We start from the raw sequence: 18749 nt of genomic DNA on the forward strand, positions 1-18749 counted from the left end.
GGAAAAATTCACACAGGGGCTTGGAAACTTATATGGAACAGCGAAACACAAAAGAAAGATATCGTGCTTAAGGCCCAGTCACACCTTGACGTTTTAGCCAGCTTATGCCGATTTTTTGAAAGTTTGTCTAAAACGCTGGTACACGTCGAATACGTTATGGGTAAGTTTTGATAACATTGAGAGCACACTGAAAAACACTGCCATACGTCGTTGTATGCTGGCTTTAAACGTTGTACTTTTCGGTTGTCCTCAAATTTTCCATGCTTGAAATTTTAAGACTTATGCCAGCGTATGACTCACACGTTCCGCATAACGCTGGCCATAAGTTGTCGGCACGTCACGCGATCGTTGACACGTCGACACACGTTACTTGTAAGTTACTCATAAGTCGAAACACGTCGAGGTAATGTTTAGCGTACCCGAAACTTATTTCTAACCAATGAGTAACGTGTTGTACTCACGTTACGCGATCGGTGACACACATCGACACACGTTACTTGTAAGGTGCTCATAAGTCGAAACACATCAAGGTAATGGTTAGCGTCAGTGTTCCAGACTCCCTGGTTTTATTTTTTTTTTCTTCCTTCGTTATGATGGTAATTTTGACACTTCGATTTCTAGTGCGGTTATAATCTAATATAATTAATAGGCTGCCGCTCAACAATTTAAATCATAACCGCACTGTACACTGAACACCGTCATACCGAAGAAAAAGAAACCCGGGAGTCTGGAACACTGACGCTAACCATTACCTTGACGTGTTTTGACTTATGAGTACCTTTCAAGTAACGTGTGTCGATGTGTGCCAACGATCGCATATCGTGTGTACAATTTGTTCCCATCGCATGCGGAGCGTGTGTCATACGGCAAGTACGTCGTAAAATTTTCAACATGTTTAAAATTACAAGACTTACTCCACTTAATACGACGTATGATAGCGTACTTTAGCGTTCTATTCACGCATACCAAACTTACCCAGACCGTATTCGACGTGCGCCAGCGTTTTAGACACATTTTTCAGAGGTCGGCATACGCTGGCAAGATCGCCAAGGTGTGACTGCGATGTTGACACTTCCATTTCTGTGGCGGTTATGATTTGAATCGTTGTGTGGCAGCCTTTCCATAACCTACGCCACGTCATGGTTGGCGATGCGTGCAGCGCGCTATGCCTTATGCCTAAGTTAGACTATCATTGGGCATAGGTTGTGAAGGCCGACAACAGGTTCAGCATTCGTTGGTATAAGTTATCTATAACACAACGAAACGTTCTGTGTCCATTACTAATATGTTGTGCATAAGACCAAGTCGTTATGAATACGTCCGAATCTTTAAAAAAACATCAAAAGTTCAACGTAAGCCAGCGTTTTACATACATTTTAATACGTTGCCATTGCTGGCTAAAACGTCAAGGTGTGACTGGGCCTTTAATTAAGCAGGATGCATGCGAAATCCAAATACAGAATAGGGTCCATGGAAACAGCAATTTTGAAAATTTGACCTATCAAGTGTTTTACATGATGGAACGTGCACAACAAATTTGGTTGATACATTTTCTCATTGCAGTTGAATCGGTGTTTTACATGTTTCAGTTGACTTTGACCTCTGACTAATTTTGAACAAATTTTACTCGCATATACGACGCATATGTACCAATAAACGGTGTAAGTTTCATTTTGACAAATTGAAAAATTATTGAGGTTTGCAATAACAAAAACATAAAAACTCACATTTGCTTATCATGGCATTAAATTGTTGTCATGGAAGCCATTGACATGTCAAAACCATGAAATCAATTGTTCTGATTTTTTGTGAACCAATTCAGTGACCCAATATGCAAATTATGTTCAAGTGAATAGGTTGGAAATTGACGATTTTATGTGACCTTGACCTTTTGACTTGAAAAACAAGCTTCTCGCGTTTGGTGAACTAATTCAGTGACCCAATGGCAAGTCAATCAGATGGAAATTGACGATTTTGTTACCTTGACTTTTGACGTTTTGATCTCAAACAATAGACTTCTAGCTTTTTACTCATTCTATCAAGTTTTGTTAGGATGGGTCTAGAATTGCGACCTATAGGTGACTGACTAACTAACAAACATACTCAGAAATGAGTATACAGTACAGTAATTACAAATTGTTGACTTTGCAACAAACACACTAGTGTATGTATTGCTACGGCTCTGGGTTCGATGTTTATTCCGCTGAATCGCGGGGATGAAATCCACTCTCAAACATGGCGGATAACCCCACGATCTCTGTTGTTTCATAACAGTTTTCTGTAAAATGTTCCAAGCACAAAAAGCGAGCATTTTGTAAGCCCGATCCATACTTTTATTCCTGTACTTCGCAGCACAGCTTACCAGATGATGGGATTGGGGCAAAGCTTTCGGGACCCCCATTATTTAATGATAGGAGGAAAAACATGGGGTAACCTTCCTGGGTTGGATCGCGGTAGTATGTGTCAGGGTGGTGCTGAGGTGTTGTCCACCAGACGGCGGTCTCCTTGGGATTACCTGAGGCGGTCCCTTCAGGTGGGTGCCTGGAATGTCCTATCCCGAAGAGAGAATGATCACCAGTCTGTTATCATCTTTGCTCAAGCGTTTGAACATTGGTATTGTTGCACTCTCTGAGGTTTTGAGACCAAATAGTGGTGAGATCATGGTGGTGGTTACACCTACTATTGGTCTGGTTGCCCTGATGGTTACCATGCCCAAGGAGTTGCTGTAGCTTTGTCCAATAAGCTGACTCCAATGATAATTGAGGTAACACCGATCAGCGAGCGTATAATGACTAATGTTTCATCACTCCTTGGGTGTCGCTTTCCTGGTCTCTGTGCAGGCTCCGAGTGAGGCGAGTGATCTCACCATGAAGGACGCATTCTATGCTGCACTCGAGTCGGTGCCCCAGGCGAGATATTTTTCTCGGCTTGGGGGATTTCAATGGATCGACTGGCACTGATAGGGATGGTTCATGAGACATGTGTTGGTCACCATGGGTCTGGAACTGTAAACCATAATAGCACCAAGTTCCTTAACTTTGCAAGAAGTCATGGACTTAGGGTGGCTGGTTCAGGGTTTCAGCACCGACATGCTCATCGCTGGGTTTGGTATTTCAATGCTGGCGGTGTGGCAAAGGAGATTGAGCATGTGCTCGTTGATGGTCGCTGGAGGATGATCCAGAAATACAGGGTCTACCGGAGTGTTTCGTTCATCAATACCGACCCCAGGCTTGTTGGAGCAACTCTGAAGTTGCAGCTGAAATCTGGGAGAATGGTACCATCCCAGCCTCGGCTGGATTTTGGCAAGCTCAATGATGAGAGTTCAATTAGGAGTTTGCGAACAGGTTGAGTGGGAATTTGGGGGGGGGGGGTCTGGGTGCTTTGGGGAATCCTGAAGAGATGGGGAGTGCCTTCAAGACAACCATCCTTGATGTTGCCGGTGGATGTCTTGGAACTCACAGGAGAGCGAAGAAGAATTTTGTCTCTCCAGGGGCACTGGATACCATTTACCAGAGTTGCAGGGCCAAGCTGAATGGCAGAGTTGAGCTGTTCGGGGAGTTGAGGCATAAAACTGTATGTGCACCGAGGGTGGGTAAGAAGGCCTATGTGTGAGAAATCTGTGAGGGGTACAGCATCACCTGTGGTCAAGTGATTCTTGCCCTGCTTATAAGGGAATTCATGAATTGCGTTCCTCCAAGACTGTCCATCGGTGTCCTGCAGTTAGAGCAGAGTGGTGGGCTCCTGACAGAGGAGTCCGATGTAAAGGCCCTCTGGCCCGGTTACTTTGAGTGGCTGTACCATGCTGATCCACCAGCTTTTGAGTTGGTTTTAGGGGTGTTACTATCCCTATTGCTGACCCTCCAATCAACCATGATCCATTGCTTGTGGAAACACAGGCGGCATTGAACCGGTTGAAATGGTGTAAAGCTCATGGGATCTGTGGCATCCATGCTGAACTCAAGGCTGGTGGAAATGCTGTTCCATGCAATTCTTTGCACTGCCTGGAACACAGGCATCATCCCAACTGACTGGAAAAGGGGCCTTGTTGTCCCTCTCTGGAAAGGGAGGGGTGATCGCCAGGACTGCAACCACTGCCGAGTAGTGATGCTGCTCTCAATGCCGGGAAAGGTCTTTGCTCGGATAATTCGTGTTAGCCTTCGCCACCATCTGCCTAAGGCCTAGGTCACATTTGCCACGGCGGCCGTGGGGTCTCCAAAATCTGCGGCCACTAGCAATTCTACGGCGGCCGCAGTATTTCCACGGTCACACAATCTAGCAGTCACATATGTTTTTATTTTTTGGGTAGCCGCACGGCGTATTTATAAATTGTGGGGACCGAAAACGTGGGGGTGCCGTACGGTCTTTGATTTGATGTCGCACGGTGACCTTAGGGCGTCCCTGCGGCGGCAATATAATTTTCAAGACAGACGCAAGGAGACCTCAACGTGCCCGCAAGGCGACCGCAGGAGGGCCTAAGGTGAACGTGCGGCCAGACGGACGGTAACGAGTGGGTATATATACCAGTCCTTTTTTTTTTACTGAAATAAAAATATACCAGTATATATATAACTGAATATACTATAACTATAATATACCGTGGTTCCCCAGAATCCGAACGGCCAAGTTGTTTGAACAAATTGGAATCAGAACAATTTTTTCGAGAAAGTTTGGCCCTAAAAACCCAATACATTTAAATAAAACCGAACTAAACGTAGCGTTCATGTTTGTTCACGTGTCTCCCCCACCTGTTCGACCCGCATCTTCACGCTTTGTTCATTCAGTTCGTCGGTGGAAGTACTCAGTCACATTTGCTACGGCGAGGATAAGGCGGCCGTACACCCTCTGAATTGACAGAAACGTGCGGCGGCCGCAGAGAAACTGAGGTGGCCTTAGGGTGGCCCTACGCCGTTTGGCTATATTTTACAGGCCGTAGGGGCGCCGTGGAATTATAACTGCGGAGTTATAACTTTTTTCATTTCTATTCTCGACGTAGCAATTCGACAAAGCCAAGCTGTGACGTTGATGTGTTCCATGTCGACCGTACATCGGGCGTACGGTGGGTTTGCGTTTTCCGTGTGGCTGCCGTAAGCTCTTCTTAATGAAAAATGAATTTTCCCAACCCCCAAAAAATTACGGCACCCCCACGTTTTCGGTCTCCACAATTTATAAACACGCCGTGTGGCTACCCGAAAAAGAAAAACATGTGTGACTGCTACATTGTGTGACCGTGGAAATACTGCGGCCGCTTTATAATTGCGAGTGTCCTTACAGTTTGTAGACCCGCTGGGCGCCGAGCCAAATGTGACTTAGGCCTCACCTCGTGTTTTCACCTTCATTTTTTTTTTTTTAATCTTGTGTTTTAATTATTAAGAAAAAAAGCAATCCGATCACGTGGTGTGACGGTGGTCGGGCAAGGATTGAATTTCACAGCAAAACCGGTTGTAATTTTTAATATCCATGATGACGTCAGCCAGATGCGTTTGATGAAAGTGATTGTGGTTCTGGGGGCATCATGTTTGATGTACCCTGGGGGCAGCGCTCTCGCAGAGTGCGCGAGCGATCGAAACCCAGGCCGGAGCTCGAGCGTGTGTGGGCCTTTGGGTGTGGTGATTGTACCAGTTTACATGCAATACACTGCCACCGAAGGTCATTTACTCATCTTAATTTACCTTAAACATGGGGAATTTCAGTTTAAAGTGTCTTGAAAGTGGGTTTTCTTTGGGTCCACGAACGGATTAATTCACTTTCCATTATTTCTTATTGGGAAAATATTTTTTGAATCCGAACTTTTTGCAATCCGAACAACCTCCAGGAACGAATTAAATTCGGATTCTGGGGGCACCACTGTGTATAGGCAAACAACTATACTCCGATCTCTTGCGGTAGCGTACGGTGGACGCACGGTCGACGCAGACTGCCACGGAGGCCGTACGTAGGAGAAGGGCGGGCATAGGGGAACCGTGCGTCGACCTTGCGTTGCCCACAGGTAGTCACACAGACCGCAAGGCCACCGTACGGCGACCGTGTAAAGAGTACGGCCGCCGTAATTTTTTGGGGGTTGGGAAAATTCATTTTTCATTGAGAAGAGCTTACGGCAGCCGCACGGAAAACGCAAGCCCACCGCACGCCCTATGTACGGTCGACGTGGAACACATCTACATCATAGCTTGGCTTGTCTAATTGCTACGGCGAGCGTAGAAATGAAAAAAAGTTATAACTCCGCGATTTCATTCCACGGCGACCCTACGGCCTGTAAAATATAGCCAAACGGCGTTGGGCCTCCCTGACGCCACCTCAGTTTCTCTGCGGCCGCCGCACGTTTCTGTCAATTGAGAGGGCGTACGGCCGCCTTATCCTCGCCGTAGAGCAAATGAGACTGAGGCCTAAGCACCAGCACCTAGAGCAGTCAGGCTTTACACTAAAGATGTCAACGATTGACCATATCCTTGCTCTTCGGGTCCTCACCAAATGCAGACGAGAGTTTTGGCAAGGGCTGCTTGCAGCTGATGTTGATCTCTACAAAGCATTCAATACAGTGAATTGGGATGCCCTCTGAAGGATTCTTGGTCTTTGTGGGGTGCCACCAAAACTAATCAATCTGATGTCTGAACTATACTCCGGTTCTGAGAGTGCTGTGAGGTATGGTGATACTGTTGCGGAAATGGGCCCTTAGTGGGTTACTAAATATAGGATTAGCCCAGATCCCCCCCCCCCTTAAATGCATGTTTAGCCAGGCAGTTTGGTAATGGGGCGTTACATGTGTGTCGGGAGGTGTAGCAGGCTGTCCATTGTTCATACAGTGGTGGTGCACAGAGAGGCCCCCTCCTTCTTGCTCCCCTCCTCCTAACCAGCCCCCCCCGGCACCCTCACAGTCAGTCAACAAGACGTGCCAGCAACCCATTGGAGGAGAGCTGCTGCAATCTCGAACGATGGACCAATCACGGGTCCCCAGAGGCGGTCCAAAAGGCCGGCCCCAAAAAGCAAAGGAAGGGACTGCTGTGTCGGTCTGGAACGGGCTGCTTTGTGAGTCTGCGATCTGCTTCATGAGGAGTGGTTTGGTCGGCTGTTCCTCCTCGGTTATGGATCTAGCCTGAGGTCATCCACAGGTTCATCTCGAGTCCAGTCATGGAGCCTCTGTCCTGACTCCCTGCACGGCTCGGCACGTCTTTCATCCCATCGATCCGCCTGCGGAATCCCAACACCGGGATTGGCCTAGTCTGGTGTCTGGGCCAGGCCTGGATTCACATACTGGACCTTGTGTGAAACCAGCTGGAACACACAATAGATCTTTCTCTCCTGTGCCGTCGACCTTACGGCGGCTGGACCCGCCGAGGCTGGTGCGTGAGCGGTGCGACAAAAGGAGGCCGTCGCCGCCATCTTGCCACGCGGAATGCTTGAGCTGGGCGCTCGAATCCGTTGACATCGGCTTCTCACGAGCTGCATTCATGCCTTTGACACTTTCCCTCTCGTCCATGATGCATCACCAAGTACTCTGTGTCTTGTCTGCATCTTGGCTGCATGTCATCCAGGCCTAAGGTTCATCTCGCTAGGGTTCCCTTCAAAACCCATATCCGTAGCTCCCTAGTTAAGAGCGGGTTATGGATTAGTTATAACATTGTCGTGAATGCTTTGCTTGTGTCGTGTTTCCCCGATGTGTCTCCAATAAATCTGGCTGATTCATAAGAAAGTTGCTGCCTTGAATTTATTCGTGCCGCGCTGAGAGACAATCGCTCGACTTGTAAATAAAACCAAACAGGCTACAGACTGGCAGACTTTGCTCACTCCCTGACAAACCCAGTCTGTCGCCGGGGTCTATATCCCCAGCTGGCAAAGCCCAGGTGTACTTTGGTATCGTGATCCGAGGCACGTGACCCGAGACCTGTGCCGAACTAGCCGGCGTTATAACTCCTGAGACAGCGGTGCTGTTAAGTGCCGCCGAATCTTCAATAATACCATCTCTGACGTATTTCCAGTTGTTGCTCGAGTTTGCCAGGGGTGTGTCCTGGCCCCCACACTTTTCAGCGCTTGTGTGGATTGGATTCCGGGGAGGATGTCGGCGAGGTCAAGCTGCAGTGGATCCTTTGGGAATGTCAAGATCTCTGACCTTGATTTTGCAAAAGATGCAGTCATCTTTGCAGAGGCTCTGGATATCCTTTTGGGGGCCCTCGTAGTGCTGAATGAGGAGTCGGAGCCGCTGGGATTACGGGTTTCCTGCGTCAAAAACTAAGATCCAGGCTTTCAGTGACATCTTGGATGCTGCTATATTGTTTGTACCTATTTGTGTTGAGGATGTTGAGGTCACGGAGAGATTCACTTTCCTTGGCATTGATATTCGTGTCTCTGTTGGCTGTGACCCAGTTGTCAATAGACATCTGGATCGGGCCTGGGGAGTCATGGATTCACTGGATCATGGGGTGTTGCGCTGTCGGTACCTGTGCAAGAGGACGAAAGTCCGAGTCTTGAGGCCCTTGGTGCTTCCAGTCTTGCTCCGCGGATGTGAGACTGATTCTAACCAGGGATCTGAGACGGATACTTAATTCCTTTGGCACCAGGTCTCTTCAGAGAATACTTCGCTATTGCTGGTCGGACTTTTTGTCCAACGAGCGGTTGCTGATGGAGACTCAAATTAGGTTTGTTACCTGCATCGTCCTTGAGCGTCACCTGCGACTGTATGGACATGTTGCTCATTTTCCTGATGCTGATCCTACTCATCAGATTTTCTCAGCGAGGGAGCCTCGTGAGTGGAGTAGGCCAATGGGCCGACCACATGCCTCGTGGTTCCAGCAGGTTGATCGGCAATATAACCCGTACACAGTACGTATCTCGTGGTCTACTTCTGGGTGTGACATCATGGCTAATCTGAAAAAGAAGATGATTTTGACTTTTAATTGCAAATTTCGCTTCTTTATAATGAGGAAATCCGAAAAAGACACGTCATATCTATTATGTGGGGTATGAAGGAATAGATTAGCTTTGAGGTGGTCTGAACATTTTGAAATTATTTTTTTCTGTCTCACTCTATGAAGTGAACATTTTCTCTCGCTGTTCTTTAAAAATTGCTGATTGATGGTTTGGACTTTTCAATGATCAGTGTGTGCATAAATATCTATTTTTCCAACTTTGAATATCGCACAAAATAAGTTTTACAATTTTTTTTTCAGTCACCCCCCCAAAAAAAATCAGAAGTGCAAAAAATTGGTGCCTAAGAGGGCACCCGAAAAAGATAGTCCTGTGCAAAAGTCTGAGGCCACCGCATTTTTTGCACCAACTTCTCTCTTGCAGGTGATATAAATCCAGACCATGTCCAATACGGTATATCAAACTCGACGAGACTCAAAATAATAGTTTTACACCAAGAAAGAAGGCAATTCCCAGTGAGAAATATCCCACAAAGTAGGTATTTCCGCGATGTCATTCAAGCAACAATACAGAAGCATCATGAGACCGGAGAAGTTAAAGATAGAAAACGGGAATGTAAGCCCAAAGAAACTCAGCAAAACAGGTAAGCAATACTTAAAGATAAGTTCCTTTCCAAATAGAAATGAAAATCATGTGCTGAACTTTCACCAGAACTGGCACAGACATCAGGAATTCAAGTGGACTTTTCTACTGTCAGAAGGTCTCTTTTCAAAAGGGGTCTCCATGAATGATTGAGTTACTGTCAGAAATCTATTTCTGCATAAAAGTAACAGTCAAGAGACTGAAATTTGTCCAAGAACATAAGAGTTGGGATGATGATCAGTGGGAAAGAATGGCCCAATCAAAGTACTGGCCTTATCATCCAAGCTGTCTGGGATTATTTTAATAGGAAGAAAAATGAAAAACAACCAAAATAAAATGATGAATTATGGGAAGCATTGCAGAATGCATGGAACAACCTCCCAATGGAATTTATCCAGAAATTGCAGGATAGCATTCCAAAACTGATATCTACTGTTTTGCATGAAAAAGTTGGTCACACCATAAAATACAATTCATTTTTGCCAACTCTCAATGGAAGTGCATTTATTGGAAGATTATTTGCTCGGTACAGGTGTTGACGGTTGGCTGCCCTGATTGAATCCATCAATCTTGGGAAGTCAGTGACGGTAATCAGGCTAACTAATCCACTCTATCTTCATTCTGTCCATCAAACATTTTTATTCCGAGTTTTATTGTGCATAATGTATCATCCTCTCTTGATGTTTCTGAATTTTGATAAATTTAATAAAAGAAGTTGCATGATTGTACCATTATTTTGCCATTCTGCCAAACTTGCTGACATTATGTGATTATCTTTCCTTTTATTTGTCAGAGACATCACTGTTCCATTATCACTAGCTTTTTTCTGCTGACATTTCTCTCCATGCTCCCTGAGTTCAGAATAGCTTGTAATGCAAGCCTGTTGGGTTAATGATTATGGTGGCTGGCTTAAGATCCCAGTCTTGAGTTCAAGGCTCTGTCCCATCATTGAATTAACACTAGGTGGGGTTGACTCAGCTTGATGATCATCCAAGGTCACCCTTCTAAGGTCAGAAAAATGAGTACCAGCTTACTGGTAACGGGGTATTGCATCATCGGCACGGCTGTGCCCCCAGAAAATTTTGCAGCCAAGCAGTCATATGCTGCATTTGAGTAAGTAAATGAATAAATAAATAAATAAAGCTTGTAATGCAGATTTGCAGCACAAGTCCCCATCCCAATGTGTGGACAACATGATATGCATAGACAAATGAACTACCACCTTGTTTAAGGTCATTAATGAAACTATACTTGGTGTTTGCTTAATGGTTATGGTGGTGAGCTTGGGATCCTCGGGTCCTGAGTTCAAATTCCGCTCAGCCATTAAATTAATACCAGGTGGGGTTGACTCGGCCTATCATCCTTCCGAGGTCGGCAAAATGAGTACCAGTTTGCTGGGGTGATTGAGCCATTCGAGTAAACCGCGTCGGAGTGACGACCAGTCCAGGATTGTGCTCAATAGCCCAGGAGACTGCTTTGGCAGCACCAACACTCTGTACAGAGTATGGTCCCAATGGATGGATTAATGAAACTACTGGGTTTATGTTGAACTTATCATTGTGATATGGTAACTTTAATGAGATGACCTCTTTCCAGTACCTTAAAATCCAAGTCCTCAACACTGCTGCATTCCAATTGGATTTTAACCAACAACCTTTTGGATGTCATTTTCACTTCCCCATCAATTACCAACACTACTCATGTTGAACATAACATCAGCAACTCGTGCTTAAAAGTGTCACTCCCAGCGTCTTTCCAACACACGATGATAAGCATCTTGGTGGAATTGCAAGGCTCCATTTCCAAGAACTAAGATAAGCTGTTTTGATTTGTAAAATCTAAAATGCATTGTGGTGGTTTCTCTGCAGCACACACTCAGATCGCCGTGCCATTGTGTTGGACTATGCTGGCTATTTGCGACACACTCTGGCTGCGCCATTAGTCACACGGGGATCCGACGGCGTCCGGGACACACTGAATTTCATGGCGTCTTACCACCTAACAAAGGAGGATGTCGACAACCTAATGGAGCTGACAACTTTTCCCGGAAGGCCTGATCCTATGGCACAGCTTGAACCGAAGGTGAAAACGGGCAGGTATACAATAATATAAAGTCCTGCGAAGTGGCTTATGAACTACAATGTGAAGGGTATTGCAGTTTAACACAACTTATTATTCTCTGGTGGGATAAATGAAAGGCTGGCAGGATAGCTTCGAGGTATGCACACTCACCTATGTGCTGTCCAGCCTGGGTTTGACTCCTGACCCAGTTATAAACTGTCATACTAGTGTTTTGCATGCACAGCGATGCATCGATGTATGCACCCTCTCTCGGATGGACATTAAACTGGGTGTCCTGTGTGCCAACATTAGTTGGTGGACGTTAAAGATCCCATGGTGTCCTTCGTAAAGAGTCGGTGAGCTATCACCAGAACCATGAACAAATTCCAAATTCCTGCCCTAGCTACTGCTGGGAGGGCAATGCTAACCATCCAATATAACCCTTGCCTATAAACTACTTCCGCAGCACCAATGCTCGTTAAAGAGTATGGTAGATCTCATCTCGTCAACATAGATGAAAATCGGATATGTTTTGCTTGGTCCAGGATAAAGGCCACACAGTGGCTGAAACATACAACTGGATTGTTTATTTTGTTGTATGCAATGTCGAAGCTCATGGAGGAGCTAGAATAAAGTCTCCCTCTTGTCACACACTGTAATCATCTCATTTAAATCATACCTTTCTTATCCAAAGCCATGCTGACCGGAACACGGTCACAGCATGTGTGATGTAATTCATTACTTTGTTGAAAACTGTACTCATTCAGTTTCTTTTTGAGTTCAACTTATCATTTGTGATCAGTGATGCATGGCTTTTGGTAAGGCATAACAGGTATGGGTTTATTGTTCATAATCTTCCCTTTAAACAGGTAAAAGCAGCCCTAACCAGAGCATATAATAAAGAGCCACACCTTGCACCATATGCTCTCTCAGTGGTTGCTAAAAAGAGCCGGAAAGGTTCTGCACCAATAGATGGCGAGGAGTGGGTCGGAGACGAAAGGATGTCGGGCGACAGCACCGAAGATGAATGTGACGTGGAAACTGATGGCATGGTGAAGGTAGGCTGTTATTCCATTAGCCTTCTTAGTGTCAATCCATTTATTTATGGCAAAAATGGCACAGTTATCCCATAATGGAAATGTCAAAAAAATTGCGGTTGCGTTTATGAAAAGGCCTGGCTCCACCCAGGGTGGTGGGCTGCAGCTGAGTTTTGTTGCACAAGGGGTCCCCCTCTTTCGTTCCAAAGCTAGAAACTGCCATTTGTTTTTACGTTACACATTGATCATGCCACATCATAACGTTTAGCCTATGTCCACTCCCTGAAAGACACTGGAATTCATCAATTGCAGGCAAGACACTCCCTGAAAGACACTGGAGGCAATTCATCAGCCCATTGATGACCAAATGGACTTGTGGTCATCCTTGCTACAGTGGGATGTAAAAGTACAGTGGGATGAGTTACTTGCTACAGTACAGTGGGATGGGGCAAAGTGCACAGGGTTAGAGATGCATATTCGTGGATCATGAAATACATAATATACCACGACGCAAACAATGGTTATGGTAAGTACAAGGACATAAGTACAAGTACAAAATAAGTGTAAGAGATTATTGTAAGGACATCAGATAACACTATTATTGGCAAGTGATTGAGGTTGCCGCTCTGCAGAGACCTCATTGGGGCGTCACAATCTGATAGCCCGTTGAGATAAGTCAAGTCCAAGTTTGTCATTGACCATAACGTAACCACTGCGTGGAGTACCAGATCAACACCCATTTGATAAAATGCATGCAATTGTACAGCATCAATCCCCACATTATCAAACTGATTGAAAAAGCAATGGAGCTCTCGAATACCACATTGATATTACAGCACTGAGAAGGAAATATTGAAATACCAGGAGTGCTCAAATGTGTCAGGCCATTGCCAGACATGAAGCAGTATATTCCTGAGTGACAGCCTTCCACCCACCACCCCCCCCCACCCCTCCTATTTTCTCTGGCTCTGGACACACAGAGTAACCTCATTAATGAGAAATGACACTGATACCCTCTAATATCCAACAGAAGAATGTCCTAAGAACCAGGAAAGTTAGCACATCTACCTAATATGGATGATATATCTCCTGTATAGCCCTACGTACCGAATGACAAAAAAAATGGCAGAACAACTAAAGCTAATATAAGGACATTGAGATGGAATTTGGCCAAGATAAATGTAATCGGTTCACATTCGTAGCGGTTAAACCATCAAAAATAGACAACAAATATCGACTTAAGAACAACAATACATAAGCTAGAAAATTAAGCATCATACAAATACCTTGGAGTAAAAGAGAGTTACCAAATATGTCACAAACAAATGTGCAAAACAATTGCCAAGGAATACCTGCTTAGAACGAGACTAACCCTGAAAACATACCTCTCACTAAGAAACTAAATCAACTTGCAGAATCAGTGTTCCAATATAGTTGCAAAATAATAAACTGCCCACAATCGAAATCAATTAGCTTGATCTGTACCAAAACAAGGAGATTCCTCACTATCCACAAAATGTTCCACAAAAACAGGTGCATACCGAGAATCTACCTGCCGAGCCAAGAGCGAAGCAACCTGATGGAGCTCAACCAAGTGCACAGAATGATGAGTGCGTGATTGGCTGAGTATGTGAAAAACTCAACAGACTACCGAATCCAATTTGTACAGAAAGGTGAAGACAACAAGCCAGGAAAGGTATCCCTAACTCACCTCGCAAAACATTTCCAAGAACAGTTGTGAACAGAAGATGCTGCATACAACATTGAAACAGCAACAAATACAGCCCTGATGTTTGCAAAGAAGACAAATGTAAAATATAAAACAAAATATCAACAAATCTACACCGGCAATTGGGAGAACAACAAAAGAGCATGAAGATTCAAAAAAGGCATGGATAGCAAATCCAAATAAATGCCCAAGACAAAGGACATGAAAATGGCTTGAAGATGTTGGGTCTTAGTCTATCGAATAGGTGTAGGTTCTGCAAGGTAGAAACAGAAATCATGAGTCACCACCTCTCGGGATGTGAAAAGCTCATGTCAGAACAGCTGTACACAAAAAACTCCAACAAAATATGAAGAGTAATCCAAATAATGAAAGCATGAACCAAAAGCAATAGTTGAAAATGAGGACATAGTGCTCACATACGACCTAATGATGCCATCAAGCATGAACATAGAAAATAAAGCATTGCGAGTGGACATATGACTCAGTTACCAAAATGTAAAGACGACATTGCTAATTGAGGTGTCAGTGTGCAGTGACTTCTGTAATAATAGCATGGAAATCAAAAAAAAAAAAATTACCAATTACCAAGATCTGAAAAATGAATTCAAAAGAACGTCGAAGCTGAAGAGCGCCAAAATTGTACCAGTGATAATTGGAGCAATGGGAATGGTAAAGAACCTCAATGAGAGATTAAAAACTATCTCTTGGAAAATTACTTCAAACAAACTAGAATTTGAGGCTGTCCGGGGTTTATTGACGATCCTGAAAAGAACCCTCGGAATAAAAATATGAGAACAACAAAGCTTCACAACTTGGCCCATGAATCGTGATCCCTTACCGAGGTGGAGTTGGATACTTTGAGAAACCAAAACGGTGAAAATGTTTTGGGAAATAAGCTTTGTGAAAAAGAAGAGAAGGAACATATTTTGATGAAGAAAAACAAGAATGTATGGGTTGTACTCTACCTATTAGAGTAGTTCGGAGAGTGGCCATTTTAAAATGTTTGTTTTTTTTTTGATGTTATGAAGAGCTTTTAAAGTAAGAAATGTTTCATTAAGTGAAGATTAATTTTGAGGAGATTGAAAATATAAGTAATCATGAATTAAGGAGGAATTGTGCATGGCAAATTGAGTTTGTGTTTTTTGGGGGGAGGAGTGTTGGGGTGGGGGGGGTGGTGGTGAAGAAGAGCTTTTATTGTTGGAACAGAATCAAGTTGAGAGATCATAAATGACAATACTTGCGAGAAAGGAAGCAAAAATGAAGCATGTGGGGGTCAAAGCAGAGACGGAAACAACATGCCAACTATCTAAGCTTAAGGATAGGCCAGACTTTAACAACGACACAAATTTTACAATTCAACACAACTAGGTACGGTTTGACACGAAAATTGGACGAAAACACAACCGCAACACAGGAATGAAAATAAAACAGAACAGATCTGGTCCAGGAAACCTCGCTTTGATGAGCTGGAGGGTGTAACTCTTGAACCAGCATCACGCATGAAGTCACCTGAAACCCTGAACTGATTTGGAGTATAGACAGGCTTCAGGGGAGGTATCGAAGGGCAGATGAACGTACAATGATGCTTTGAAATAAAGACAAAATGAAGGATTATTACCGTCGAATCATCTTGTTCTTCTCCAGTTCAGTAACACCGTTGATTCACTCTTCATGAGTGTGTGCTTATGAGCAAACACCTTCAGCGCAGTACGTCACTGTCCATGCCATGGTGTTCACGTGAGAGCAGGCCAGTCATCCTGTCATTAGACATGCATGTCCACAGAATATTTATTCAATGTCTTCAGGCATTCCGAAGACAGCCGAATCACATGCATCAACAAATCTGTCAATCTGCAGCATTGTCCACAAGATGGCACCACCACCATGAACCAATTTCCAAGAGATTCTTCTCCATTATAAACACTGATGATGATGCTGTGATCACCTCCGTGATCTGTCGAGTAACACTAAGCACTGTAAGCGAGCTTTTGATCACCGAGATGAAGAAGAAATTGTACGAAGGTTCAGTGTGCAAAACTGTTTCATTCATTCAGTCTTTCTCGGGCAGAAAAAAAAGTTGGTGTGGGTTGGTGGAAATTGCACTTTATTTTTCTTCCCTGGTGTGAGGTTGAGTATCAAACCAGGAAATGGGGGGGGGGCAGAGGGGGAGGAGGGAATTACATTTTGTGTACTTTTGGAGAGTGGGAGTGCATTATCCAATGCACCTCATCCCCCACCTCTCCACCCCCACCCCTGAAAAAAATCTGCTCCTTCTTTGCAGTTGTAAAAGAATGTCTTGAAAACAAAGATGCCAACAGATGGGTGTTTTAAAGGGAGACTTTGGCACTTTTTTGTCAATAAGTGTTTCTAGACTGGAGTGGTAGTGAATGAGCAACCTCTTTCAATATAGGTGCAAAACTCGGTGAAGCGACACTTCTTATATGGCATACGTCTTATTTCTGCTATTACGTTACCGCATGTCGGACTGGCAGTTAGCCACCTCTTTCAATGCAGTTGTAACACTCAGTAATGCAGAACCCCCTGCACGATGTCTTTCATTGTTCATCCTTGTGCTATAACCCCCATACCGGTTCAGCCTGTTTTCTCTTTTGCCCAAACTACTAGCAACTCTATAATCCATAAAGAGCACTAGTACAGGGGTTTTGTTTCATCTGCCACTTTCTCATGGGAACAGGTCACGTTACGAACAAGATGCCAGTGTCAGTTTTTACATAGCAAGGAAGACACTTTACTCTTAAGCAGTTCAACTGTTTTGTGCTATTCAAGGCTAACCTCTTCAAATGAACTTTTTCTCTGAGAATAGCATTACTCAACTCAACCAGTTATTCTCCTGTAAATTTCAGAAGGTTTGACATTTTTATTAAATTAAACGCATTAAACAACAAATTACTACAGTGCACTGCTACAGGTAGTGGACAAAAATGGAAACTGCACACAAAATGTCACTTGGGGGGTTGGGCCACCACATATATTCAGGACGGCATGGATACGACATGGCATGGAGTCAACCGAGGTCTGGAATAGTTCTGCAAGAATGTGGTGCCATTCTTCCACAAATAAGTCCTCCAGTTCACATTGGTTTGATGGAGGTGAAAACTGCTGTCTTAGGTGCCACTCCAGATAGTCCCACAAATGCTGTAAGGGATTGAGGTCTGACATTTGGGAGGACCATAGAAGAAATATCTTTGTCTTCATTCTCCGCAAACCACCCGGTGACAACACGTGCCTTGCGGATTAGAGCATTATTGTCCTGAAAGACACCTCTCCCAGCAGCGAAGAAATGCTGCATCATGGGATGCAGATGATTGCTCAGGACAGTAACCGAGCACACTACATCAACCCTGCCTTCCAATTGAAGGGGTGGACCCAGGCCATGCCAGGAAAACCTGCCCCACAGCATTTTGGAACCAGGTTTCCTGAGCTTTGGAAACACCTACACAGACATGTCCATTCATCGAGAACATGGTGAAGGATGAATTGTCAGACCATAGCACATTCCTCCACAGCTCGGCAGTTCATTGCGTATGCTCCTTGCACCACTTGACTTGCAAACAGGCGTCGCCATGAGTTATGAGCAGTTTGTGCATAGCAACCCAGCTGTGGTATCCCACCCTGAGAAGTTCCCTTCTAATCGTTTACAACGATACAGGATGCTCACGACCCACATTGAATTTCACAAACAGTTCGTCCACCATTGCTCTCCTGTTTCACCTTGCAGTCCAGACTAATGCTCGTGCATCATGCTTCTCGAGCCCACTGTTGCTCTTCGATGATGACGTCTTTCCTTCTTTCTCCCATGCTGACGGCACCTTTCAGACAGTTACTCGTGATGCATAAGCAATTTCCACAGCCTTCATTACTGAAGCACCTGCCAAACGTGCAACAACAATTATACCCATTTCAAATCCATTGAGGTCTCCTCTTGTGGCTATGCTGGCTCTTACTCCACAAACTTTACTGTCATTAGTTTCTAATTTTCTCTAGTAAAATGCAGATTAACCCTGTAACGCAGCAGGATTTGGCAAATGTGATTGACTTTAGATACATCGAGGGAAGGGTTTGACCAAATGGAAAAAAACAAGAAGATGGATTTGAAATATTGCTTTATAAAACTAGAAACACCTGCTGCCTACGAGAGCAGCCATTGTGGAGTGGGAGTAATGGGTTTATTTTATCCTTATTATTATTACCCATGCGTGCCCGTACGTGCGTGGCCGTACGTGCAAAAAAAAAAAAACTTTCAAACTGTGTGCCAGAAACAACAACCGCACAGGCCGTTCCTTCGCTCTCGCGTGCCCGTACGTGCGTGCCCATACGTGCGTGCCCGTTCATGCAAAAAAAAAAAATAAAAACTTTCAAACCGTGTGCCAGAAACAACAAACACACAGGCCATTCCTTCA

The 18749-nt window shown here is 44.5% G+C and overlaps 1 protein-coding gene and 1 long non-coding RNA gene across 11 annotated transcripts in view; both read left to right on the forward strand.

The window, feature by feature from the left end:
- Positions 1-18749, forward strand: part of RFC1 (replication factor C subunit 1) — a 191305-nt gene that overhangs the window by 124433 nt on the left and 48123 nt on the right. For 9 of the 10 annotated variants that reach the window (XR_015062484.1, XM_085898573.1, XM_085898572.1 and 6 more), the window contains 2 exons: positions 11370-11583; positions 12432-12620. Coding sequence is in view for 9 of the 10 variants with exons in the window: in XM_085898573.1 (XP_085754699.1) it covers positions 11370-11583; positions 12432-12620 (403 nt within the window). In the remaining variant the exon portion in view is untranslated. Of the gene's footprint in view, positions 1-11369; positions 11598-12431; positions 12621-18749 lie in introns of those variants that run through there. The other variant, XM_085898581.1, reaches the window with a different exon arrangement.
- LOC147018666 (uncharacterized) lies at positions 12630-18701 on the forward strand. Its single transcript, XR_015062485.1, has 2 exons — positions 12630-13005; positions 13039-18701. It is a non-coding gene; the product is annotated as an uncharacterized LOC147018666 (long non-coding RNA).

Source organism: Eptatretus burgeri, chromosome 10 (genome assembly GCF_056783735.1).
Source record: "Eptatretus burgeri isolate ZD-2024b chromosome 10, Ebu_testis_v1, whole genome shotgun sequence".
Taxonomy (NCBI): Eukaryota; Metazoa; Chordata; class Myxini; order Myxiniformes; family Myxinidae; genus Eptatretus; species Eptatretus burgeri.